Here is a 27,639-nt window from a genome sequence, read left to right as displayed (position 1 = left end):
CGATGAGAGAGAACATCGATCAGCTGCCTCCTGCACACCCCCCACCGGGGATGTGCCTGCAACTAAGGTACATGCCCTTGACTGGAATCGAACCTGGGATCCTTCAGTCCGCAGGCTGACGCTCTATCCACTGAGCCAAACCAGTCAGGGCCAGGACTAAAATTTTATTGTGAGAGACAAGAAATAAAAATATAAAGCAGCCCTGGCTGGTGTGGTTCAGTTGTTTGGGTGTCATCCCATGCCCGGAAATATTGCAGGTTGGATTCCCGGTCAGGGCACATGCCCAGGTTGCAGGCTCGATCCCCAGTAGGGGGTGTGCAGGATGTTTCTCTCATCAATATTTCTAACTCTCTATCCTCTCCCTTCCTCTCTCTCTAAAAATCAATAAGAAGTTCTTTAAATATACATATTTAAAGAATATATATAAAAAGCAAAGGCTTTAAGTAAAAATTACCATTCTAAATTTGATTTCGCTAATTTGATATCATTATGAACTCATGATATACTTTCTCTTTAAAAAATATTCCCTGTCTACTATAAAGGTCTTTGAAATATGACCAACCCAATATAAATGAGCACCCCCTGGCACCCATACTGTGAGCTTCAAATACAATTTCCCACTAAAAGAGATAAGAATTCCTTGAAGAAATGGCTGACTGCAAGTCTCAGGCAGAAAATAGTCTTAGATGGGCTAGAATTATCATTCCAGAACTACCAGAGCCATCTAGAGCTCTGAGGCAACTTAAAGAGGTTCCAAATGGCCAAAAATGGAATAATTTGAGTACCAAAAATAGTATCTGCAGTAGACTAAAACATATCAATTTTATTAATAGTCCATGAGTTCATAATTATACCAAAACAAATGAATAGGGCATGATAGACTCAGAATATCAATGCATTACAAAGCCTCACGAAATAATGGATCTAGACAGTGATTACCAATAACTGCTAAAACCAGTAGGTGAAAAGTTGATGGAAAACTTTTTAATGATTGAGAACAGGCTGATGACACCTGACCCTTTTATGTAATGATGTTTACTTTGAATTTATATTAGTTCACACAAACACTCCATCCATGCTTTTGTTCCAGCCCTCCGGTCCAGTTTAAGAACCCATTGTGGCCCTCGAGTCAAAAAGTTTGCCCACCCCTGATCTAGACAGTGATTACCAATAACTGCTAAAACCAGTAGGTGAAAAGTTGATGAAAAACTTTTTAATGATTGAGAACAGGCTGATGACACCTGCATCCACTGTTCAATCTTAATATCAGAGAGCCCATGAGACACATATTCACAAAAACAATCACACCCAAAAAAAAAATCAAACCTAAATCTAATCAACACACCAGATCCACCAGTTTATAGGAAACACAGGAGACAGAGGAAAAAAGTGACATCATGGGGATTCAATCGGCAAAATCCAGAATGTGAGAATCTCCACAGGAAAACAAACCAGTTTCTTCAAAAAATAAATTACAAGGACAAAAAAATGAATTAAGAGGGATTAGTTACAAATTAAGAGACTGAAGAGACATGTTAATTAAACACAATCTGTCTACTCTGTTTGACTACTGATTTGAACAAACAACTATAAAAAATCAAACCATTTATGAGATAAATCAGCATAAAATCTGAACATTTACTGGATATTTGATGATATTATGGGATAAACATTTATTTCTAATATGAAGTTACATTTAAAAATTAAGTCCATGCCGAAACCGGTTTGGCTCAGTGGATAGAGTGTCGGCCTGCGGTCTGAAAGGTCGCAGGTTCGATTCCGGTCAAGGGCATGTACCTTGGTTGCGGGCACATCCCCAGCAGGAGATGTGCAGGAGGCAGCTGGTCGGTGTTTCTCTCTCATCGATGTTTCTAACCCTCTATCTCTCTCCTTTCCTCTCTGTAAAAAATCAATAAAATATATATTTAAAAAAATAAATAAATAAAAATAAAAATAAAAAATAAAAATTAAGTCCTTTCTTTTAGAACTCACGCTCAAGTATAGTATTTACATTTTTTATAATATAATGTCTGGAATTTGCCTCAAACTAATCCAAAGGTAGAAAGTAGATGAGAGTATAGATAAAATAAGATTAGACACATATTGATAAGTTGTTGAAGCTGGTAATGGGTATATTTGGTGTGTTATACCATTCTCTACTTTCATATATTTTTAATTTTCCATTATATAAAATGAAAGAAAAATTTGTACAATAAAGAAAAATAAAATCTTAGTATACCTAGTTGGCTCAGGGGTGAATATCTACTTAGTCATAACAATATAAACATTAAATATTGTGCTATAAAAATAGAAGACAGGTAGTTTGGGAGGAGAGACAAAATAAGAGAGATAAATTCTTACATGTCATAACTGGAAGTCAACATATAATCTGTAAATTTGACAAATCATGATATAGTAGAATATAAGAATGTACTATTTAGAAATATGAACACCAGAAGACATAGCTACAATAATGGCTTTTGTTTCTCAGGAGCAAGACTCAAGGTAAGAGGGGTGGGACAGAGGAGCACCATTTTTCCTTTCTAACCTATTAGTATTATTTGACATTTAAAACTATGTACTTGTATTTCTTTGATAATATTTAAGACCCCCTTCTAATTTTTGGTGCTCTGACAGCTCCCATAAAATTCACATTCTGAGTTAATATATTTAAACCTCAAATTGGGGCAGACTAGGGTTATTCTATGATCTTAATGGAATGGAATGACACAACCAGTAATAGGGGAAGGGAAACAAAGGTACAAACAAATTGAGAACAGCACAGCACATGCTCTCTGTCTGTCTGTTTGTCTATCTGATTCTGTTATTATTTCAATGGGCATCTGGCCTGTATTTAAGTATCTACTGGGTTGGATCTTAGGTCCAAAACAAATTCTGCAGGGAAGAGGAATTCGTCTGGATGGATGTAGAGGGTAGAAATTTGCCCAACAAAAGCTGAAAGGGCTAGAAACTTGGGTAAATATTGCAAAGAGATATTCAGTCACCAAACACTTGATAAGGACCAACTATGTGTTTGAATCTGTTAAATGCTAGGCTACGAAGTTAAATAATACACAGCTACTACCTCCACATCCATTGTGGGAAGCACCAGTACATGACAATGCAATATGGTGTAACAAGTGCTACAACAGAAGATATGCAATGAGAATCCCTAATCAGACTGAGGAGTCAAATAAGATTTTCTACAGAATCTGATGCTTTGAATGCTAAAGCATAAGTAAAAACCAGGCAAAGAAAACTGAGGGCATTCTAGAAAGAGGGCAGCCTCAGGCAGGAATAAGATAGGCTGGCAGTATACCTCTGGCTCAATACAAATGGAAAGAGGAAAGAATGTGAGGATGTGGCAGATGATGAGACTAGGGACCTTATCATGAAGATCCTTAACGGAAAATGTAAGGAATTCAAAGTTTATTTTAAACTTTATCAGGGCCCTGTCTGGTGTGGCTCAGTATCTAACAGTGGCATCCCTGGTTTGATTCCTGGTCAGGGCACATGCCTGGGTTGCTGGCTCTATCCCCAGTAGGAAGCATACAGGAGGCAGCCAATCCATGTTTCTCTCTCACACCGATGTTTATCTCTCTCTCTCTCTCTCTCTCTCTCTCTCTCTCTCTCTCTCTCTCTCCGTTCTCTCCCTCTATCCCCCACTCTCTCTCCCTCCCTCTCCTCTCTCTAAAATAAAAAAAATAATTATTTCAAAAGCTATTGGACAACTGCTGCAGAATTTTAAGAAAGAGAATGGTATCTCATTTGCATTTTAAGAATGGCTCTGGCTGCAGTGTGGAGACATGGAGGCAGAGGGTTGGAATTAGTGGAGCCAATTTGGAGGCGAGAGAGGATAGTAGCTTGGACTATAGTGGTGCTGGTGATGATGGCGGTGAAAAGAGAGAGAAAAGGATGAAGTCAAGGTATTTTTAGGAAGGAAAACTGATAGGACTTAGAGAATGATTAAATGTGGCTGAGGAGGAAGGGGGAATTAGAACAGAAGCCAAAAAATAATAGAACAGAAGAGACTTGGATGACACATGTTTCTAGTACATGATGCTACCATTTAATAAAGTAAGAATAAAAGAAGCACATCTGAAAAGAGAAGAATATAACTTTCGTTTAAGGGCACTGGTTCTCACCTACGGGTGACTGTGCCCCCTAAAATACATCAATACATCTGGAAACATTTTTGGTTATCACAACTAATGGCATGTAATAGGTAGAGGTCAGGGATGCTGCTAAACATCCTACAATGTACCTAACAGCCCCACACAACAAAAAATTATCCAACCACCCTAGCTGGTTTGACTCAGTGGATAGAGTGTTGAAGGGTGGGACTGAAGGGTCGCAGGTTTGATTCCAGTCAAGGGCACGTACCTCAGTTGCAGGCTCGATCCCTGACCCCAGTCAGGGCATGTGTGGGAGGCAATCAATCGATGTTTCTCTCTCTGTCTCTCCCACTGCCTTCCACTCTCTCTAAAAATCAATAGAAAAAAATATTCTCAGGTGAGGATTAACAAAAATAAAATTATCCAACCCAAAATGCCAATACTGTGGAGGTTGAGAAACTTTGATCTAAAGCAATGCTGATTTGAAGAACTCTGCAGGACAGCTAGGTGAGGACATTCAGCAGCCTCCTAAAGCTCAAGAGGGATCAGGAATGCAAATATAATTGACCCTTAAACCACACAGGTTTGAACTGTGTGGGTCCACTTATATTCAGGTTTTTCTCAATAAATATATTGGATAATTTGGGGAGATTTGCAACAATTTAAAAAAAACTCACAGACAAACCTTATGATTTTAAAAAATAACCTTTTCTCTAGTTTACTTTATTATAAGAATACAGTATATAATAATACTACACACAACTATTTATGTTATTGGTAAGACTTCTGGTCAACAGTAGGCTATTAGTTAACTTTGAGGGAGTCAAAACTTATCTGTAGATTTTCAACTGCACGGCGGGTCGGTGCCCCTGATCCCCATATTATTCAAGGGTCAACTGTTTAAGTTTAGGACTTGTCAATTTACCGTGGTCATTCCAGTCATCAGCTATAGTTGGGTACAATCACCCATGAATATATTCAAAAAGAAGGCCAAGGACAGAGCCCTGGGGGACACCAACACTTATAGTGGGAAAGGAGAAGAGGAAAAGATCCCATGAGAAAAACTAAGTAGCAGCCAGCGAGATAGGAGGAAAGCCATCAGAAAATGTTATCACAGAAGCCAAACAAAAATTGTTTCAAGGAGGGAAGTGAGAATAATAAGCAGTGCCAATGGCAGAGAAAAATTGAGCAAGTTAGGAGCAGAAAGTTTCCATTGGATTTAGCAAAATGGAAGGCACTGATGACTTTGGTAAGATCAAGTTCCACGGAGTGTTGAGGGCAGAAGCAAGAACCATCAGATTAAAAAAAGATTAGATATACTTAACATGTTTATGAACTAAAGGAAAGGAGCAGATATAGGTGAGGGGATGGAGGTAAAGAAACAGGAGAAAGAGGGTACGTTATGAAGGAGCAAGATCCTAAGAAAAGGAGATGATTTCAAGTTGGTGTTTTAAGGAAGGAGAGCATCAGATAGGGAAAGGACCAACAGCCTTTCAACTGATAGGAGGGGAGGAGGGATAAAATTTCAGCAGAGTTGGTGGATGGTAGGAGAAGCAGCTAAGGGAGTTATCATCCCTTAATTTTCTTTTTTTAATAAGTTTAATATTACTTTTTTATTTTATTTATTTATTTTAAGAATAGTTTATTGGTTTTTAGAGACAGAGGGAGAGGGAGATAGAGAGCGAAACATCAATGTGAGAGCACAACATGGATCAGCTGCCTTCTGCATGACCCCTAAAGGGGATCAAGCCCACAACCCCTTGACAGGGAATCAAACTGGCAACCTCCTGGTGCACAGGACAATGCCCAAACAACTGAGCTACACTGGCCAGGGCTGATAGCCTTAATTTTCCAGGGAAGAATCAAGAATGCTCATCTGCCAAGAGCAAGGGTAAAGGCAATGGGGTAGGAAATTTGAGGAGAGGTTAAGAGTTTAGAAGAATTCTTGAAGTGAATGGGAGAAGAAGCTGACAAGGGTCATGTAGGGAGATTTCTAAAGACTATCTTACCAAGGGAGCTGTGTCCCAGCAGGGAACTCTTGGAGGTCATGTTGTGTTCTGTCAGAAGGCATTACCCAAGTGTCAGAAACCTGAATTATTAAGAGGGTGGGTACTGGTAAGAATTATCCCAATATATAAAAACCCAGGGTCTGTAATGACCGACTGAAGACTCGACCGAACACCAGAAGTCAGTCCTGCAGTCAGTGCACAACCCAGCACTGACTGCTGCGGGTGCAGGTGCAGTGACCCAGCACTGACTGCTGAGGGGGGCTGCGCATAAGGCCCGGAGAGAGGCCCAGAGAGAGAGGCAGGGTCTGATCTGCAGCCTCCGTGGCAGCTGTTGATTAGCCGTTGCGTCTCTCTTTCTCTCTGGGCTTTGCCAGCAACCGCACCTCTGTTTCTCTCTGGGCCTCTGGAGGGGCTGCTGATCAGCCCCGCCTCTCTGATCAGGCCCGGAGATAGGCCTGGAGACACTGACTGGCATAGAAACTGACCAATCAGAACCAAATCTGGGTGAACTATGAGGAGTCAATGGCTGCCTAGGAGGTGGAGCTTTTGACGCTGACTGGCGTAGAAACTGACCAATCAGAACCAAATCTGGGTGAACTATGAGGAGTCAATGGCTGCCTAGGAGGTGAAGCTTTTGACGCTGACTGGCATAGAAACCAATCAGAACCAAATTGGCCGGCAGGGGAGGGCACTTGGGGGTGAGATCAGGCCTGCAGGGTTGGGCAGTTGGGGGTGAGATCAGGCCAGCAGGGGAGGGCAGTTAGGGGTGATCAGGCAGGCAGAGGTAGGTAGGGGCGATCAGGCCGGCAGGGGACAGCAGTTGGGGGCAAGATGAGGTTACCAGGGGAGGGCAGTTGGGGGTGAGATCAGGTCGGCAGAGGAGGGCAGTTAGGACAACCAGGCCAGCCGGGGAGGGCAAATGGGGGTGAGATCAAGGCCGGCAGGGGAGGGCAGTTAGGGGCAATCAGGCTGGCAGGGGAGGGCAGTTAGGGGTGATCAGGCCAGCAAGGGAGGGCAGTTAGGGGTGATCAGGCAGGCAGAGGCAGTTAGGGGTGATCAGGCCAGCAGGGGAGAGCAGTTTAGGGGTGAGATCAGGCTCGCACAGGAAGGCAGTTGGGGCAACCAGGCCAGCAGGGGAGGGTAGTTAGGGGCAAGGTCAGGCTGGCAGTGGAGGGCAGTTGGGGGCGAGATCAGGCAGGCAGGGGAGAGCAGTTGAGAATGAGATCAGGCCGGCAGGGGAGGGCAGTTAGGGGCAATCAGGCAGGCAGGCAGGTGAGTGGTTAGGAGCCAGCGGTCCCAGATTGCGAGAGAGATGTCTGACTGCTGGTTTAGGCCTGATCCCTGTGGACATCCCCCAAGGGGTCCTCGATTGGAGATGGCACAGGCTGGGCTGAGGGAACACCCCCTCCATGCACGAATTTCATGCACCGGGCCACTAGTCTATATATATAAAAGCCCAGTAACCGTTACAGCGGAACAACCAGAACGACTGGTCGCTATGACGCGCACTTACCACCAGGGGGCAGACGCTCAACACAGGAGCTGCCCCCTGGTGGTCAGTGCACTCCCACAGCGGGAGCGTTGCTCAGCTAGAAGTTGGGCTCACAGCTGGCGAGCGTAGTGGTGGTGGCGGGTGCGTCTCCCACCTCCATGGCAGCACTAAGGAGCAGCAAGCCAAGCGGTAAGAAGTGAGTAGGCGGGTGGTAAGGAGCAGCGAGCCAAGCAGTAAGGAGTGAGCACGTGGGTGGTAAGGAGCGAGCAGGCGGGCAGTAAGGAGTGGCGAGCTAAGCTGTAAGGAGCGAGCAGGTGTGCGGTAAGGGGAAGCAGGCAGGCAGTTAGGAGCAAGGGGTCCTGGATTGCAGGAGGACGCAGGCCGAGTTGAGGGACCACCCCCTATCCACGAATTTCGTGCATCGGGCCTATAGTCAGGTAATAAGAATGTTAGCTGGGAGTTATGTTTAGTCATCACGAGTAGGGCTTTTGCCTTAAGTTCCATGAGGGCAGGCACCATGTCTATTTGAGTCACTATTAGATCCCCAGTACCCAGCACAGTGCCTAACACATAATAGGCACTCAGTAAATAGTGGGTGCATGAAACAAAAGGACATAAAAATATTTCAGAGGCCAGCTTCCTGATGGAAATGCCTTACCACCACTACAACATCTCTCATGATAGTTCTCAATTCTGTTTTGCTGAAAATACTAGCCTTCCAAATATTTCAGATACCTGCCACTTGCTATACTGCCTTCAGCAGTACTTCTCTTTCCTAATAATTTCCTATTAAAATTCCTCAGATGTCTGACATTTGTGATAACTGATGCAGTTTTCTCTCCTCCTTTCCACCCTCCCTGAAATTAAACACTAGTAATGTTCTCTACACATTAAGAAGTATGCTTTCAGAACAGAGCCTCACCTCCCCTGAAGCAGCTCTATTATTAAAATGTCAGGGAGGCTGCTATTCCAGACTGCAATGCCCCAGGTCATCTTCAACCAGCCCTAATTCCTTATTACCTGGGCCACTTGACTGTGTTTCTCAGGGATGTTTTTCAGATGGTTAGACCGCACACAGACCATGTTTCTGTCTATGGAAAGAAAAATAATTTGATTTATAAATTTTTTAACCTAAAATATTATTTAAAAGAAAATGTCTGGCAACTCAAATTCCCTCCTTCAAAGAGGCATATGCAGATATGGAGAAGCAAAGTACCTACTTCAAGCTCAAAGCCATTTTTTAGAGAAAACCTATTTCCCAGTCTAGCCATTATGAAGCTTATTCTTAATGAAGCTAGTATGCAATATTTTATTTCATGCTACAGATAAGCAATATGAGAACATCTACTTTCTGTTTAGAATTTAAAATGGAAATAAAATATAATGGGATTTTTTTTCTGTTACTGAAAAATAGCACAATAACATCATATGCCCATTTAATTCTGTACACAGGTGGTGGGGGGAGCCAAGTGCCTGCCCTAACAAACTGCAGTTTAAGACATATGGATATTAAACAGTGTGACTAATATAAAACGATGGTGTTTCAAGTGGATTTATTGAAAATGGGCAAATAGAAAGTTCAGGAATGGAATCTGGGAATGGATAATGGAATTAAGTCTTAGAAATATGCCATTATGATTTTCTTAACCAACACCTCCCCTATTTATTCTTTTAAGGTCAATTTATCAGAGAAAGCTCTAGTTTTCAGGGATAAGGGGCTATGAAATATAAAAGGTAATTCAATAAAGAGGAGACTGCTTCCCAGTACAGAAAGTAGCACAAAATAATGACAATGACAATAATGATGAGAGAGCAGCAGCAGCAATATTAACATTTACTAAGTACTTACTAGGTTTCAAGCATATGCCTTTTAGAGGGAGAAAGAATGAGGGTTGTGATTCCTATCAATATAATGACTACCCACAAAAAAATATCCAAAATTAACCTTGTGACAAGTTCGGCATCAAAGACTTCCAATTTGATGTAGTCCTTTAAGACCACTGCATTTCCTACTCCTCTACACTCCCACTGATACTGTTCTCTGCACCATTCCCTTCCTCTCAGTTCTTGGTTTGTTATTTCTACTAGTCATGGCCATTTGACTGACCTCTCCAAGTTCCAAGGTAGTATCCCACAGTCTTCGGATTGCCATCTGGACCTCGGTTCACAGAAAAGGTGGACTTATTTCGGTAGCCATCGATGACAGGCTAGAGGAGGCAGAAGAGCAGAAAAGGGAAAACAGTTCAAATGAGACCAAGGAGGGCAACAATACAGGGAATGAAATAATGTTCTCTGGATTGGGACAACTAAGTGATGCTTGCTTGGAAAGTAAGGCATAGGTGAAAGTCCATGACTGAGATCAAGACCCGCTATAGAAACTTCATAGTAGAAAGGAGTTCCAACCTGGCCATAAGGCAGGAGTCAGCAAACTTTTTCATTAAAGAGCCAGATAGTAAATAATTTTAGGCTTTGCAGGCCATATGATTCCCATCACAACTACTCAACTCTGCCATTATAATGTGAAAACACCCATAGACAATCCATAAATAAGCTCAGCTGTTCCAATAAAACCTTATTTCCAAAATCAAGCAGTAAGACAGACACGGCAAAAGGGCCATAGTTTGCTAACCTCTGCCATAAATTAAATTTGCCTCTCTGAGGCCTCTTTAGGTTTCCAAAGTTGCAATTTTTACAAGGAGGTAATAGTGTAGTGGTTTAGAAAGTGGGTTTTGCATCAGATATGCCTGAGTGTGAATCTCAGTTCTGCCACATTCTAGATATGTATCCTTGGGTGAATTACTTAATCTCTCAATGTCTTCATCTGTAAAATGACAGTGCTTACCCCCCAGAGTGATTGTAAACAGTAAACAAAACAATAATACATGCTAATCACTTAGAAGAGGGTCTGGTCCCCAGCAACTGACTAGGAGGTGAGGGCTTACAGAGGGTATAATAGGTTGGAGAAGACAACAGAGTTCCTCCGATTTGGGTGCAGCTGTTGTCTCTTTGAATCCATTGAACATTTGGAGGTAAGACTCTAGTCTTTGTAAAATTTTCTTCTGAGCTTCAAATTTCACCTGCAAAAGAATATAAGCAATAAAACAAAATACTTTTTGCAGTATCACCTCAAAAGATGGAAAACAAATAGGATAAGAGAAGGTTGTCCCCACAGATACTTGGGTCATGGTCTCAGCAGATAAGGAATCCAGAATGATGGAAAAGCAACAGACCTAATAAGGTGTTGGGGAAAGGTCAAGTGTGAGCTCTTGTGTAAGCTCATCATTGAATTTCCAGTAGAACTTGCTGTGGTAATGGAAACATTCTATTTTGGTGTTATGTTCTATGTAATATGGCAGCCACTAGCCACGAGCACCTGAAATGTGACTCATGTGACTGAGGAACTAAATTTCTAATCTTTTTGCCTTATTTAGTTTTAATTAACTTAAGACAGCCAGCTCTGCTATAATGTGAAATAAGCATTCTTACACCATATGCAAAATCATTCAAAAGAAATCACAGGGCTCATGGGAAAAATAGGGTTGGGTGAACACATTCCCAAACTTTATCAGTAATATACACAGAAAAGATAGAAACCTAATAAAAAGACTAGTACAGTTTTACATGTGAAATGGTTGTAAAATGCATAACTACTACAATAAGGATGGCACTTTGCCCTGACAAAGACCTGAAGTTTGCTTGTAGATGTAGCTGTCCACTTGTGAGTTATCATGAGGTGGTGAAAGGAGGGTCATGTAAATGGGATGGAAATTTCTCACAGCAGATGTAAATGGGTGTGGCTCATAACACACTTATGGAACTGAGAGAGCAGCAGATGTCTGAGGTGTGTGTGTGTTCATTTCATGGATTTTCATGCAACTCAGTTCAGCTGGGTGCAGTTTCCTTCTTTCATCTGTTTCTCGTGGACCAAATCACTCCTAAGCAAACATGAAATTTGTATTATGTTCAAACTGTTTCCTAATATATCAATCCATTGGAAGAAATTTCTGTTTTCAAAACAAGCATTATAGCAAAACTGACTATACTTAAATTTGAATAGCCACACGTAGCTAAAGCTGTAAGAACAACAGAAAAGCAAGCAATGACGGCAACAGGCATGTATATATGGCTCTAGAATTTGGAAGACATAACTGGCCAAAAGTTAAAATTTCAGAGTTGTTAGCATACTGAGTTTAAGGACTCCTTGGGTTGTCTGGATAGACCTGTCTGGTTAAGCTTCTTACAAGTCTAACACCATTCACCTGATGGAACAGAGGATTGAAGACTTAAGCTGGGTACCAACCTTGAGCTGTTCTTCATAGCTCAGCCTCCAGAGTGGCGTCACAACATCAGCCAGCCTTGAATACAGTAATTCAGGCACTTAGTTCATTATATAAATACTAGAGGCCTAGTGCACGAAATTTGTGTGGGGGGTGTCCCCTCAGCCCAGCCTGCACCCTCTCCAATCCAAGACATCCCTCTCACAATTCAGGACCGCTGGCTCCTAACTGCTCACCTGCCAGATTGATCGCCGTTAACTGCCTCTGCCTGCCAACCTGGTCGCCCCTCACTGCCCCCCTCTGCCGGCCTGGTCACCCCTCACTGCCCCCCCTGCCGGCCTGATCGCTCACACACCTGTTGCTCAGTCATTTGGTCATCCCTCACTAACCCCCCTGCCGGCCTGATCACCCACACACCTGTTGCTCAGTCATTTGGTCATCCCTCACTAACCCCCCTGCCGGCCTGGTTGCTCCAGGCAGCCTGGTGTTCAGTCATTTGGTCGTCCCTCACTAAGCCCCCTGCCGGCCTGGTCACCCCACGCACCTGCTGCTCAGTCGTCTGGTCATCCCTCACTAACCCCCCTGCAGGCCTGGTCACCCCACGCAGCCTGGTCGCCCCACGCACCTGCTGCTCAGTCGTTTGGTCGTCCCTCACTAACCCCCCCTGCCGACATGGTCGCCCCACGCAGTCTGGTGTTCAATGTTCAGTTGTTTGGTTGTCCCTCACCAACCCCCCTGCCAGCAGCCTTGTCGCCCCACTCAGCCTACATGTATGTATGTGTGTATATATACACACACACACACACACACACACACACACTAGTGACCTGGTGCATGGATTCGTGCACATTGAAAGGAAATTAATTAGAAGTTGGCCGGTGGGGCGGAACTTCGCGAGGCAGGCCGGACATGCCCTGGAGCCAACCTCTCATGGTCCCTCCCCGGCCAGCAGCACCTGGGATGGCACCATGGCTCAAAGGGCATCTGCAGAGAGAGTGGGTCCCTCCAGCAGGTTGGGTCCCTCAGCCTGGCCTGTGGGGATCGGGCTGAAACCGGCTCTCCGACATCCCCCGAGGGGTCCTGCAGGGATCTCTGCGAGAGGGCACTCTGCATCATTGCTGTCATACATGGTGTGGAACACAAATGCAAGTGTGCAGTAAACCAAATTCAGGGACGACAATGCCCCAGCAACAACATAATCCATGGCTGAAAGTGGAATCGCGCAGCCCCGCGAGGAATCGGGCTCCCTCCTCTCTGGTTTCAGGGTGCATCACCTGAGAACCTCCGCTGCCAAGTCACTGCAGCTCAGCAGCTCCTGTGTTGAGCGTCTGCCCCCTGGTGGTCAGTGCACGTCATAGCAACTGGTTGGACAGCCGAACACTTAGCATATTACCCTTTAATATATTAACTAGAGGCCCAGTGCACAAAATTCATGCACAGAGGTGTTCCCTCAGCCCAGCCTGCACCCTCTCCAATCGGGGACCCCTTGGGGGATATCCAACTGCCAGACATCCCTCTCATAATCTGGGACTGCTGGCTCCTAACCGCTGACCTGCCTGCCTGCCTGATTGCCCCTAATCCCTCTGCCTGCCTGCTTGATCACCCCTAACCTCTCTGCCTGCCTGCCTGATCGCCCCTAACTGCTTCTGCCTGCCTGCCTGATTGCCCCAAACCACCTCTGCCTATCTGCCTGATGACCCCTAACTGCTCTCCCTGCCGGCCTGATCTCGCCCCCAACTGCCCTCCCCTGCCGGCCTGATCACCCCCAACTGCCCTTCCCTGCCAGCCTGGTCGCCCCCAACTGCCTTCCCCTGCCAGCCTGATTGCCCCTAACACCCTGCCTGATCTCGCCCCCAACTGCCCTCCCCTGCTGGCTTGATCTCCCCTAACTGCCTCTGCCTCAGCCCCCACCACCATGGCTTTGTCTGGAAGGAAGCTGGACATCCGGAAGATGGTTGGTCAACCCAGTCTAATTAGCATATTACCCTTTTATTAGTATGGAAAGATTATATAGGATAGGATTGTTTAAATGGGGGGGGGGAGCCTTTTTCAGCAGGAGGAGATGCTCTTGGCAGACAAAAATACATAACCCCTATATCTGGACTGATAGCCAGCCATATGCACTATACTGCCAAACCGGTTATTAAAAAATTGAACTGCTTTCTTACACCTTACACCAAACAGCTGTTCCCCTTAAAACCCCTCCTCAGCCCCCACCTTAGGTTCTGTCTTCACAGTTCACCCAGATTAAGTTCTGATTGGTCGGTTTCTATGCTAGTCAGCGTCAAAAGCTCTGCCTCCTAGGCAGCCATTGGCTCTTCGCAGTCCATCCAGATTTGGTTCTGATTGGTCAGTTTCTATGCCAGTCAGAATCTCCGGGCCTCTCTCCGGGCCTGATCCACAGCCTCCATGGCAGCTGCAGATCAGGCCCTGCTTCTCTCTCCAGGCCTCTCTCTGGGCCTCTCTCCAGGCCTATCTCCGGGCCTGATCTGCAGCTGCCTTGGCAGTGGTGAGGTCATTAGGCCTCTGGCCCAGCCCCAGGCCAGAGGCTAACAACCTCACCACGCCCGCCTTGCCCCGCCCACCCTCCCCGCTGCCCTGCCCACTGGCCACCAGCCTTGCTGTGATAGGAGCCTGTGGGCTGCACTTCCTGGTGACGGTCATCCGTCTGGTCTTTTATAATGTAGATGGATGTACTAAGTACCTACACTATACATAAGTACTTTCTCTGGCATTTTTCATATTATTCAAAAGACTTAATTCTCATGCCCCTGGGGAGATAGAGTCTGGGAGAAGAGCCCATTTTGGTGCTGTCTACTAACAAAGCAAAACAGATGGGCAAACCTAATACAAGAAAAATCCAGATTTATCAAGAGGTAATTAGTCATATTAAAAAAGGCTTCACTGTTGGGTTCCTTTAATTAGCCCACCTCCCTAATGCTTTTTTAAATATAATTTGATTTAGAAAATACATTTGTTGCATAAAATAAGGTATCTATGTGTATGCATGGCTGCAATGAGACTATTCATTTCTAGTCCATCTAATATCTTTCTGGGTCTCTGGTTTTCAGTAAACCTGCCCTGGACCTTTTTAAAGACAAGGTCCCAGTTTAATATCTCCTTTCTGTGAAAACCACACTAAAAGACAAGGTGAATATTTTCTGCAATCCCAAAGCATTTCCCACAATATTCCTCAGATGTCTTCAAGTTCACCTTGGTTATCCTACCTGAGCTGCCCCTTCGAATCCTTGCCATCCCACATTAGTTACATCAGGAACACAGAATTTCAGTAGGCTCAGAGATTCAGACTTGCTAAGAGGAAGGAACATCAGCCTTGGTCTTACCTTTCCTGCCAGGAACTATCTAGTGGTCCAAGATGGCTTGGTTTCTTCTGACTTTTCCGTCCTCTTTGACACCTCTTGGTGATCACATGAGTGAAGGTTCTCTTACATGCTGACCCCAATAAAAGCTGTGACCAATCTGGAGGTTTTCTGGGACACCAGTAGAGCAGTCCTGATTTGGAGAAGAAACCCACCCTGGAAAGGAAGCATCTAGGTTTGTGCATTGGGACTCTTCTCTCAATACCTGCCAACAATAGAAACATTGAGATTCACTTGCATGAATAGTGAACAAACAGAAGCTGGGAAGTGAAGGCACAATTTCCAAACCCCTTCATTCATTTACAAATCCTTACAGAAGCTCAGCACCAGCACAGCGTCAACACTTGGTAAAAGAAGGTCTGCTGAGCAGAGCTGAACTACTGATGGCTAGGCACTGGCTTAAGCTCCCAAAATAATAAGATGAGGAAAATATAGTCTTTGTCCTCTGTGAACTCTTTGGATACACTTCTATGGCTAGTCCCTCTCCATATTCTACACTCCTACCCAACAACCAACAATCCTATATAATAAAAGGGTAATATACAAATTGTCCCCTTGACCAGGAGTTCGACCAGAGTTCGAGCAGGGGGCAGGGCCAGCCCGCCAACCTCCCGCAGTCCCTCTCCCTGGCATCCACCCCCGGATCGCCCCCCCGACCCGATCAGGAGCAGGGCCAGCCGGATAATGTCCCGCGCCCCTTCCCCCACCAGCCCAGCCCGATTGGCCCCCACCCATGCACGAATTCATGCATGGGGCCTCTAGTTAACTAAGATTTACAAAGTATTTACTATATGCAAGGCAGTGTGCCACACTAGATACTGAAGGGGTTATAAAGGTTACAATCTAATTGAGGAGATCCAGTACGAACCCAGGAAAAGATAATAATTAACATCATATTCTTGGTTCCTGATAAGTGCTAAGTAAAGGCTTCCCAGAAGCAGATAGGCCTTGCACCAGGTCTTAAGAGACAGCAGGAAGGTGAAGCAGGTACATAGAGAACAGTGGCTTAACTGATCTGGCTAAAATTGTAGTTCATTTTAGGACACAAGACTAAAAAGTTACATCAAAGTGAGACTTCGGCTCTGGAAGAAACTTTAATGATTGAATAAAATACAGACTTTATAATGAAAAAAATAGTGATTTGATGGAGCCTTTATGTAGAGAAATAAAGATAAAATAGGGATGGTAATAAAAAGCAAATTCATGTTTGAAGCACGTGTTTGAAATGGTAGGGTAACCACCAAATGGAAATGTCTAACAAGTAGAGAAGCAGTACTACATGTCAGGAGAGAAGTCAGGGCTAGAGATTTGGTCAAGTGTCTATAAAGAGTACAAGCTACAATATTTTTTTTAAAAAGAGCTTTTAACTCTAGCTGATGTAGCTCAGTGGATAGAGCATCGGCCTGTGGACTGTAGGGTCCTGGTTTGGACTCAAGGGCATGTGCCTCTGTTGCAGGCTCCTCCCAGCCTGGGCCCTGGTCAAGGTGCGTGTAGGAGGCAACCAATCAATGTGTTTTTCTCACATCGATATTTCTCTCTGTCTTTCCCTTTCTCTGCCATACCTTCTAAAAATCAATGGAAAAATACCCTTGAGTGAGGATTAAAAAAATAATCCTATATAATAAAAGGCTAATATGCAAATTGTCCCCTCAGGAGTTCAACTGACCAAGAATTCGACCACTCTATGATGTGTGCTGACCACCAGGGGGCGGCACAGAACAAAGGAAGGCCCCAATCAGCCTTGATTGTCAACCAGGCCTAGGGACCCTACCCGTGCATGAATTTCATGCACCAAGCCTCTAGTAAAAAGTGAGAAAGAGCTTTCAAGCCCAGCCAGTATGGATCAGTGGTTGAGCATCAACCCATAAACCAGGAGGTCACCATTTGATTTGCAGTCAGGGCACATGCCCAGGTAGTGGGCTCAATCCCTAGTAGGGGACATGCAGGAGGCAGCAATCAATAATTCTTATTGATGTTTCTATCCCTCTCTCCCTCTCCCTTCCTCTCTGAAATATACAAAAACTTTTTAAAGTGCTTTCAAGGGACTAGCAAAAGGCCAATGACTAAACCTGAGAGAAAGGCAATAGTTGGGGAGCAAGAAGAGATGCTGGTGACTCAGAATCACAAGAGTGTGGAGCTTGGAGGCCAATGTCTTTCAGGAAGGCACTGGCATATCCAGTAAATCTGAGGCCAAAGAAAGAAGGGAAATATGGCAATGGGAAGTGGCAGGCAATAGGGACAAATGAGGTTTGAGATCTTAGGCATGCAGATCCTAACGTCAGGCAGACTTGAGCAGTCACCTGGCTCATTCACTTACTAGCTAAGTGGCCTTTGACAAGTTAATCATTTCGTCTGATCTTCCTTTTTTTCATCTGTAAAATGGAGATAACAATAGTAACTACTTCATATAGTGGTTGTAAGAGTTAAATAAGGAATAATTAATAAAAAGTACTTAGCAGAAGATTAATGGAAATAATGTTTGTAAAGCTCTGAGCACACTGTCCAGTACCTAGCAAAAATTCAGTACACGTTCATTATAACTATCATAATGCCTAAAGATACTATGGGACTGAGTGACAGTGGCAATATTGAAGGAGGGCAGCAGGGGAAAGGAATAGTGGGAGTAACTAAGGAAAAGTTGGAAGAGCTAGAACAGGGAGAGGGTGCACGGCTGGAGTGGCTCAGTTGGTTGAGCATCATCCTGTATACCTGTGCACCAAAGGATTGCTGGTTCGATGCCTGGTCAGGGCACATACCTGGGTTGTAGGTTTGATCCCTGGTTGGGGCACATACGAGAGGCAACTGATCGATATTTCTCACAACAATGTGTCTCTCTCTCTCTCTCTCTCTCTCTCTCTCTCTCTCTCTCTTCCTCTAAGCTTGTCCTCAAGTGAGAATTTAAAAAAATTGTCAGAACAGGGGAGGACACTTTAGAAAAAGGAAGGAATCCCTCTTCCTCCAACACAGGAATTTGTTGTTGCCTATTTGTTTTGTATTGCTTGATCATTCATTGCTGTGCAACTTTTTTGAGTATCCAGGACATGTGAATGGACCTGAGCAGACACCTTACTGATCTGCTGTGAAACTGCCTTTTTGCCCTTGCTCTCTACCTCGGACTTCATCCCAATGTAAATCATACCTTAATTCATAATGCTATCTATTTAAAAGTCCAATATATGTAACAGATTTATTAACTAAAATTCTTCCATGGCTTCCTCTATTATGTGAAATTTGTATATCATGATCACTAGGTAATTTAGAGGATGCTGACATGGGTGCTGTAATATGTCACCCATACACCATTTTGTATGTTTACAAAGTACTAAAAAACTAATTGTCACCCTAGCCGGTTTGGCTCAGTGTCTAGAGCATCGGCCTGCAGACTGATGCTCCCAGGTTCGATTCCAATCAAGGGCACATACCTCAGTTGCAGGCTTGATCCCTGGTCCTGGTTGGTATGCTTGCGGGAGGCAACCAATTGATGTGTCTCTCTCACATTGATGTTTCCCCTGTGTGTCTCTCTCCCTCTCTTCCACTCTATAAATTTCAATGGAAAAATATCCTCAGGTAAGGATTAACAACAACAACAAAAGTAATTGTCATAATATGAAAGCATTTGGGGGTAATTTCTAACAGAATAAATTTAGGCTGGCCCAGGGTTCAGGTGCTATTGATAGCACACTCCACCTAACTCCCAGGAAGAGGCAAGTCCTTAAGAATATGGACTTTGGCCCAGCGGTATTGCTCAGTGGTTGAACATCAACCTATGAACTAGCAGATCACAGTTGGATTCCCTGTCAAGGCACATGCTAGGTTGTGGCTCAATCCCCAGTACAGGGCTTGGGGAAGGCAGCCAATCAATGATTCTCTCTCATCATTGATGCCTCACTCTGAAATCAATAAAAACATATTTAAAAAAAAAAAAAAGAACATGGAGGAGAAACCAAGATGGCGGCATAGGTAAACACTAGAAATTGCTGCCTCGCACAACCACTTCAAAAATAAAACTAAAAGACAAAACGGACATCACCCAGAACCACAGGAAGGCTGGCTGAGTGGAAATTCTACAACTAGAAGGAAAGAGAAAAGCACACTGAGACTCAGAGGAGGTGCGGAAGTAAAGTGCAGAGGTACGGAGGCGCACGTGGAAAGGGCTGGCAACTGAGGACACGGTTTTCTTTTTCAATCGGGAGGGAGTCTCAAGCTCGCAACTGCTCGGAACTCCAGTTCCGGGCGAGTCTCTGGGGACCCAGACTCATACGGGGAGAAACTGGACTGTCTGGCATTGGGCAGAACTCGAGGGCAGCTTTCTCTCAGAGGTGCTTACAGCGATTACCGGGACACCGAGACGTGGGGTCTCTTAGGGTAGGACTGAGGATCAGCCACAGCTGTTTGCTCCGCCCTGTTGATTCCCTGAGACCCCGCCCCACCCAAGCAGTGCACAGAGGCTTTTGCATATGAAAGGCCTGGCCCTTTGCAATCTGAAAACTACCTAACTGCAGCTGGGTCAGAGAGACCCAGAACTTCCAAAAGAAGGCCCAAGGCCCCACAGCAGCTTGCATTGCTTCACAGCCTGGCCTCATTTGCGCACCTTCAAACCCCAAACAAAGAAGAGGAATCTGCAGATCTCTCCATAGCTCCTGCTGGATAGCCTCAGGCAGAGGCTAAATTAGCACCTCCTTACAGATCCAAGAGCCAGTATATCCAGTGGTCAGAGTGGGACCATCCAGGTTACAACTCCTCAGATCCATAAGGGACACACTCAGGGGTCAGACTCAGTGAGCACCAAAGCCCCACTGAAGCAAGTCTTGCCCCAGAAGGGTGTCTCCAGCACAGAAGTTCTCCCACTGCAGACACAACTGAATCTCACAGCCAATTGGCCTGGAGGTCAATTCCTCCCAGTGATACCTACAACAATCAAGGCCTAACTACAAGACTGTGCACAAAACCCACAAAGGGATGCACCAAGAGTGTCCACCTCAGGTAATTGGGGAGGCTGAGCCACTGGGCCCTATAGGACACCTAGAACAGAAAGCCACTCTATCAACACAGGGAAGCATAAAAAAATGCGGAGACAAAGAAACAGGTCACAAATGACAGAAATGGAGGAAAGCAAACTACAGGATATAGAGTTCAAAACCACACTTAGAAGTTTTTTCAAGAATTTTCTAGAAACCGCCAATAAATGTAGTGAGACCCTCAAGAAATCTAGTGAGACCCTCGAGGTTATGAAAAAGGACCAACTAGAAATTAAGCATACACTGACTGAAATAAAGAATATTATACAGAGTTCCAACTTTAGACTAGAGGATCGCAAGAATCAAGTCAAAGATTTGAAATACGAAGAAGCAAAAAACACCCAACCGGAAAAACAAAAAGAAAAAAGAATCCAAAAAATATGAAGATAGTGTAAGGAGCCTCTAGGACAACTTCAAGCGTACCAACATCCGAATTATGGGGGTGCCAGAAGAAGAGAGAGAGCAAGATATTGAAAACCTATTTGAAGAAATCATGACAGAAAACTTCCCCTACCTGGTGAAAGAAATAGACTTACAAGTCCAGGAAGCGCATAGAACCCCAAACAAAAGGAATCCAAAGAGGACCACACCAAGACACATCATAATTAAAATGCCAAGGGCAAAAGACAAAGAATCTTAAAAGCAGCAAGAGAAAAACAGTCAGTTACCTACAAGGGAGTACCCATACGACTGTCAGCTGATTTCTCAACAGAAACTATGCAGGCCAGAAGGGAGTGCCAAGAAATAGTCAAAGTGATGAATAGCAAGAACCTAGAACCAAGATTACTTTACCCAGCAAAGCTATCAGCTATCATTCAGAATTGAAGGTCAGATAAAGAGCTTCACAGATAAGGAAAAGCTAAAGGAGTTCATCACCACCAAACCAGTATTATATGAAATGCTGAAAGGTATCCTTTAAGAAGAGGAAGAAGAAGAAAAAGGTAAAGATACAAATTATGAACAACAAGTACACATCTATCAACAAGTGAATCTAAACATCAAGTGAATAAATAATCTGATGAACAGAATAAACTGGTGAATATAATAGAATCAGGGGCATAGAAAGGGAGTGGAGTGACTATTCTCGGGGGGGGGGAGGGGTGTGGGGGGTGCGGGAAGAGACTGGACAAAAATCGTACACCCATGGATGAGGACAGTGGGGGGGGGGGGTAAGGGCAGAGGGTGGGGAGGGAACCGTGTGGAGGAGAGCTATGGGGGGCAAAAGAGGAACAACTGTAATAATCTGAACAATAAAGATTTAACTTAAAAAAAAAGAAGAACATGGACTTTGGCCCTGGCCATTGTTTCTAAGTGGGTAGAGCATTGGCCTGCACACTGAAGGGTGGTGGGTTCCATTCCAGGTCAAGGGCAGGTACCTGCGTTGCAGGTTCCATCCCTGGTCCCTGTTGGGGTGCTTGCAGGAGGCAAGCAATCAATGTGTCTGTCACATTGAGTCACATCCATCTCTCTCTCTCTCTCTCTCTCCCTCCCTCCCACTTTCTCTAAAAGGTGAGAATTAACAACAACAACTACAAAAAGAAGAACATGGGCTTTGCCTAGCTGGCGTGGCTCAGTGGTTGAACACTGACCTATGAACCTGAAGGTCACGAAACTTTTTTGGAGTGTGTGGGTCCTCTCACTGGTAACTGCCACCATGAGACTGTGGTCAGGACACATGCCTGGGCTGCAGGCCCTACTCCCAGCAGGGTGCGTGCAGGAGGCAGCCAATCAATGATTCTCGTCATTGATGTTTCTATCTCTCTCTCCCTTCCTCTCTGAAATCAATAAAATTTTTTTAAAGACATGGACTTTGAAGCCATATTCTATTCCCAGCTCTGCTTCTCACTAGCTCTGTGACTTTGTGCAAGTTACTTAAGCACTATGAATCTCAGTGTCACCATCTATAAATATAGAACTGATAACACCTACCTTTCAGGGTTGTGGTGTGAATTAAACAAACTATATATATATATATATATATATATATATATATATATATATATATATATAATTACTCAGGACTGCTTAACACAGAAAGTGTTCAACATGTGTCACTGCCCTTCCTTACACTCTGATTTGAAGCATGTCACCTGACTTCCTTGTGTCTCAATGTGTCCAACCTGCAAAACTGGAGAGATGAAATAATCTATGCTGGTGGTGTGAGGATAAGTACAATTATATGGGAAACTTAAAAACAACACACAAAAAACCTTTTCTTAGCCGAACCGGTTTGGCTCAGTGGATAGAGCGTCGGCTGGACCACCCACTAATACTATCAAAAGTGTGTGAACTGTGATAGACATTTTCCCAGGGTGAGACAAATGTACTTAATTTTTTTTTTAAAAAAAAGCAAAAGACATTGAGAGGAGATAAGTGAAAAGGCAGGAGCCAATAAAGAATGGTTGGGGGGGAAGGCAAGAGAAGGCCCAGACCATAGGGGGAGGGAGTGGTGCTGGTCAAGGAAAGGGGCCCTGTCCCTCCAGCTGGCAGGGAAGAATGAAGGAAGCTCCAGGCCCATTTTGGGGTTGGTAAAGGAGGGGCAGGGGAGCTGAGGAATTTGGAGACAGCTACATTTACACTTTTAAACTTCTTTTGTGAATGGGAGGGTCCTCTCACTGGTAACTGCCACCATGAGACTGTGTTCTACTTGCCCTGTACCCCAGCAGAAGGCCCCTTGTCAATCTAGGTTTCTCCCTCCAAAATATCAGGTATTGTCTAAAATAGGATCAAACTATTTTAGAATATCAACCAGCCATCTCTCCCAGTAAAGAGCCTTTCATCATAGTTAGCAAATTCTGTAGTGAAATAGATTTTTCTAGGCAGCAGCTAATGACACCAGTGATGGCGAGCCTATGACACGCGTGTCAGAGGTGACACACGAACTCATTTTTTTGGTTGATTTTCTTTGTTAAATGGCATTTAAATATATAAAATAAATATCAAAAATATAAATCTTTGTTTTACTATGGTTTCAAATATCAAAAAAATTCTATATGTGACATGGCACCAGAGTTAAGTTAGGGTTTTTCAAAATGCTGACACGGCGAGCTCAAAAGGTTTGTCATCACTGCACTAGTCAAAGTGAGTTGTGTTTTCTTTTTTTTCCTGTCAGAGGGGGCATTTGTTCACAGAAAAGACTTGTTATAGTCTTTCCTGTTTTAAATAAATACTTGGATTATTTTTAAGTGTGTGACAACTGCTTTATTTCTGCCTCAGGAATTGATCTGAAAGGGACCCAGGGTCCAGAGCTGCTAGATAGGAAGGTAGGCTAATTCTCTAGGGCGGGAATGGCTAACCTACCTGAAATGCTCCAAGTTCAAATCAGAGACTATGTGGTTGGTAGATATGAACTGGGCCAAGGATCTCCTTGAGGCAAAACGTTCACCCACAGGCAAAGCCCTGCTTACACTCTCTGCCCACCCTTCCTTCAGTTGGTCTGGCTCCAGGCATGGTTGCTGGCTAAATTAGACAGATGGGTTCATTGCTTGATCTTGACTGCAACCCATGAGCAGTTAGGTCCTTCCTTTCCCCACCAGACCCTCTCACCAGGCCCTCCAGCCAGCCCCCTTTTCTTTGAGAAAGTTCTGCCCTCCACATCTGTTGAAAAGGTTCACTAGGAAAGACTGCCACTATACTTGGCCGGGCTGCAGGGCGTGGGGAGGTCTGGAAAGACAGGGTGGAGGGGTTTGGGGGGGACATCAGAACACCAAGGGACTCAGGCTAGACGCGACCTTGCGCAGGCAGCGTTGAGGCCGGTCAGTCCCAGTCCTCAGCCCCGCCTGCCTCCTCAATTCCCCGGCCCAAGGGCAATTTGGCGCAGTCAGCAGTTTTCAGTGCAGTAAGAATTAAATCGGATTTTCTGGGCTCTCCACTTATCCCCCTTACCTTCTAACCAATAAATCCTCTTAAAGACCTGAGGTGCCAAACAAAAAAACCTGCCAGTGGCCTGGATCGCTGCCGCTGGGAAGAGCCACTTCCTGGTGCGCCCGGCGCCAGAACTCCAGACGCAGGCGCAGCTGCGGGGCGGACGCGGCGGGACGCGGAGCTCCTCCCAGGCGGCACTGACGCGGCGGCCGCCCTTACTCTGCAGGGGGCGCTCCTCTGGAGACCTTCAAAAGCACAACTCGCCCCGGCGCCATCCCTCCCAAGCACTCCTCCCGCCTCCTCCCGCGACCCAGCCCACCACCTGCTCTTCGCACTGTCCCATGGATGAATCTGGATTGGATAAACCTCGAAAATCACAAAGAAATTCGCACTGCAGTGTTAATAGTGTTGACCTTCTCTTGGGTGCTTATGGCTTAACTCTTTCAACTGAAAGAAAAGATTTCTAATGGTAGAATTGCAGGTACCAGATCTAAAATGGTTCGGAAGACTAGGAGATGAAGAGGGTTTTCTCAAATCGAAGCCTTATTATAAAAGGCAGCCCAACCCTGGTCGGGTCGCTCAGTTGGTTAGAGCGTGGTCCGGATATGCCAGGTTGCAGGTTTGATCCCTGGTCAAGAATTCATAAATAAATGGAATTTTGAAAATCTCTCTCTCTCTCTCTCTCTCTCTCTCTCTCTCTCTCTCTCCCTCTCTCTCTCTCCCTCCCTCCCTCCCTCCCTCCCTCTCGATAATTTTTTTTAAAAAGCAGCCCTATTTTGGGCCATAGACTTTTCCAAGCATTCCTTCTCCCTCTATTCTATAATGCATCCTAAAAGTATTATGTTATGACAAGATAAATATGGTTTCTTAAGTGGATCCCAGGCAAGGCTACTAAATACTAAAATCGCAGGGAAATAATATTTTTCTTCAACTGCAGAACTCAGAAGGAGGCCAGAGACAACTAGTTCATTTACCAGCTCCTAGACTACATTCAACTAGTCCTCTAATTTTTTGAGGAGTCAGGAGCCCAGCCAAATGAGTAAGAGAGAGAACATTGAAAGATGCACACATGTGTGTGCTGTAAAAAATGTTGCTTTAGTGGAATAAAATTTACAGCAAGTGAACCTATGTTTAATTACACTTAATTTTTATGCCCAATACTAATTGGGCTTTAAATGGAAAGCACTTGATAGTCAACATTTCATTTATTTATTTATTCAGAGCATAATGTACCTCTTATGTGCTAGGCAATGCACTAGCCCTAGTGAGTACAGCAATAAATTAAACATGGACTAGCACCTCAAATAACAGCAAACATTAAGTCAGCTAGACCAAGGCTCAAACGCCCAGATCTGCCACTTATAAGCTGTGTGAACTTGGGCAAGTTACTTAATTGTTCAGTTTTCTCATCTGAAAAAAATGTCCATAATAATTGCACTTATCTTGTGATAAAGATTAAATAATTTAATGCATGCAAAGTGCTTAGAGCAGAGTAAGCACACACTCAATAAAGGTTAACTAGTATCATTCAAAAATAATTTCATATACTGTGTATGCATATACACACATGCAGGCACATGCATGTCTACCTTTTTTAAAAAAGAGACCCTTTACTTCCCGTTGTAAAGGCTTGACCTGGTAAATGCTTGACTCAAATTCTGGTCGTCCTAACTGCTCTCATGGCTCTTAAGCACAATTGGAGCTCAGACCACTGCTTTGGGTTTCTTAGCCTGAATAGCCCTATCAAGTGAGACCAGGCTAGAGAATGCACCTTTGGATCCCTTTTCCCTTTCTCTTCTTTTAGTCCCTACTTATGGGGATAGCCAGCTCTACTCCTTTCCTTGCCCCTTCTTCCCCTTTCTTCTCCCCTTGACTTTCTGCTCCTTTAACATTTCTCATCTTAGATTCCTTTGTTGCGCCTTGCACAGAGACATGTGCCCAGTAGGAGCTCAATAAATATCTGATTAATTGAACTGAATCCCACCTTGTCTACTGAAAGGGAAAGGGCTTATCTTCACTCACCCCTCCTCCCCACTTGTTCTGGGCATCCAAGCAAACTTATTTAAAGCAGGTCTGTCATTGGGGAAAGCAGACCCTGAGGGGTAAAGAAAGAACCGATATTAAGGAAGCTATAATGTAATCATTTAGCCATTAACCCTTTTATATCCAATTAATCTGATAAAGCAGGGTGTGTGTTTTTTATAAAAAAGAAACCATTACCTTTGTAAGAGGGGAAAGAAATACCCCATATTATAGAAAAGGTTAGACTCTTCAACCAGTGACAAGTGAATAAATGGACATGTCATAGTGTTATTGGTGGGGAGCACGCTGTGTCCCCCTCCACTGTCAGTAGAAGTGAGCTTCTTGCAATGTCATCAGAAGAGGAATTTTCTGAGACTCACACAGGAGGATGAGTGGTATTTATTTCCGTGAAATTAAACCCTTGAGTTTCCAAGGTGCATCTCCCTCTGTCCTGCCAAGGAAAAGCTCCAGCTGTGTCTTCAGCAGAGCTAGGATTAAAGCCATTCCCACTCCATATTTGCACAGACCAGACCAGCATAAGGCTAGCTTTGTTTGTGTTCCCAGCTGTAGTCCATTGCATGTGGGGTCTGCATGGCCAGGGGCCATGTGGGGTCTAGGGCCACATGTCTATGAATGTAACAGGGGTGAGTGCAAGGAAGCAGGGGCAAAGCCAGAGGAACAAGAGAAAAAGAATTCCTTTGTCTGGGGATTTTAATCTTCTAAGATTTCCCCAGTTTGTAGTAGCTCCACCCTCTTTGGCCAATTATCTTTGTTCCAGGGCAGACTGATAGGTAGGTATCTTCCCTATATCACTCCAACTTCACTGCACTTTCATCCATCTCCCCCTTACCCCAGTAATATGCAGGGAATAGACCAGTGGTTCCCTGGGGAATGTGAAATTGCTGCTTCCTGGTGAAGTTGCCCAGATGACTGTTCTTATAATGTCTGGCCCTCTCTTTGCTCCTTCCTATTATTAACTAGCTAATTACAACAGTAACAATGAGTGCTAAACAATATTATTAAATTAAATAAGAACTGAAACCAAGATAAACTTTGCTTATCTTTATCAGTAAATCAAATCACAACAAAATGAAGACTCTAGAAATTTGTCAAACATGCTCATTTTTGCCCTAGCCAGTTTGGCTCAGTGAATAGAGCATCGGCCTGCGAACTGAAGGGTCCTGGGCACATGCTCAGGTTGTGGGCTCAATCCCCAGTGAGGGACATGCAGGATGCAGCTGATCAGTGATTCTCTCTCATAATTGATGTTTCTACCTCTCTCTTCCTCTCCCTTCCTCTCTGAAATCAATAAAAAACTATTTTCTTTATTAAGGTATTACATATGTGTCCTTATTGCCCCATTGCCCCCTAACCCCCCACTCGTGCCCTCACCCCCCTGTTGTCTGTGTCCATTGGTTAGGCTTATATACATGCATACAAGTCCTTTGGTTGATCTCTGCCC

At 44.4% G+C, this 27,639-nt stretch overlaps 1 protein-coding gene across 2 annotated transcripts in view; it reads right to left on the bottom strand.

Moving 5' to 3' along the window:
- The window catches only part of TRMT2B (tRNA methyltransferase 2 homolog B), a 53,856-nt gene extending 29,585 nt beyond the window's left edge, over nt 1-24,271 (bottom strand). The window contains exons 1-7 of one of the 2 annotated variants that reach the window (XM_023750470.1): nt 24,177-24,271; nt 17,591-17,645; nt 15,238-15,478; nt 11,917-11,971; nt 10,559-10,693; nt 9,724-9,823; nt 8,637-8,707 (exon numbers count right to left, since the gene is read on the bottom strand). In XM_023750470.1, coding sequence (XP_023606238.1) covers nt 8,637-8,707; nt 9,724-9,823; nt 10,559-10,693; nt 11,917-11,971; nt 15,238-15,458 — 582 coding nt within the window. In that variant the 5' untranslated portion in view covers nt 15,459-15,478; nt 17,591-17,645; nt 24,177-24,271. The remainder of the gene's footprint in view (nt 1-8,636; nt 8,708-9,723; nt 9,824-10,558; nt 10,694-11,916; nt 11,972-15,237; nt 15,479-17,590; nt 17,646-24,176) is intronic. The other variant, XM_023750471.1, reaches the window with a different exon arrangement.
- Nucleotides 24,272-27,639: the final 3,368 nt, after the last annotated feature.

Source organism: Myotis lucifugus, unplaced genomic scaffold (genome assembly GCF_000147115.1).
Source record: "Myotis lucifugus unplaced genomic scaffold, Myoluc2.0 scaffold_13, whole genome shotgun sequence".
Classification (NCBI taxonomy): domain Eukaryota; kingdom Metazoa; phylum Chordata; class Mammalia; order Chiroptera; family Vespertilionidae; genus Myotis; species Myotis lucifugus.
The sequence above is the reverse complement of the archived record's forward strand: the minus strand, read 5'-3'. Positions and strand labels throughout refer to the sequence as shown.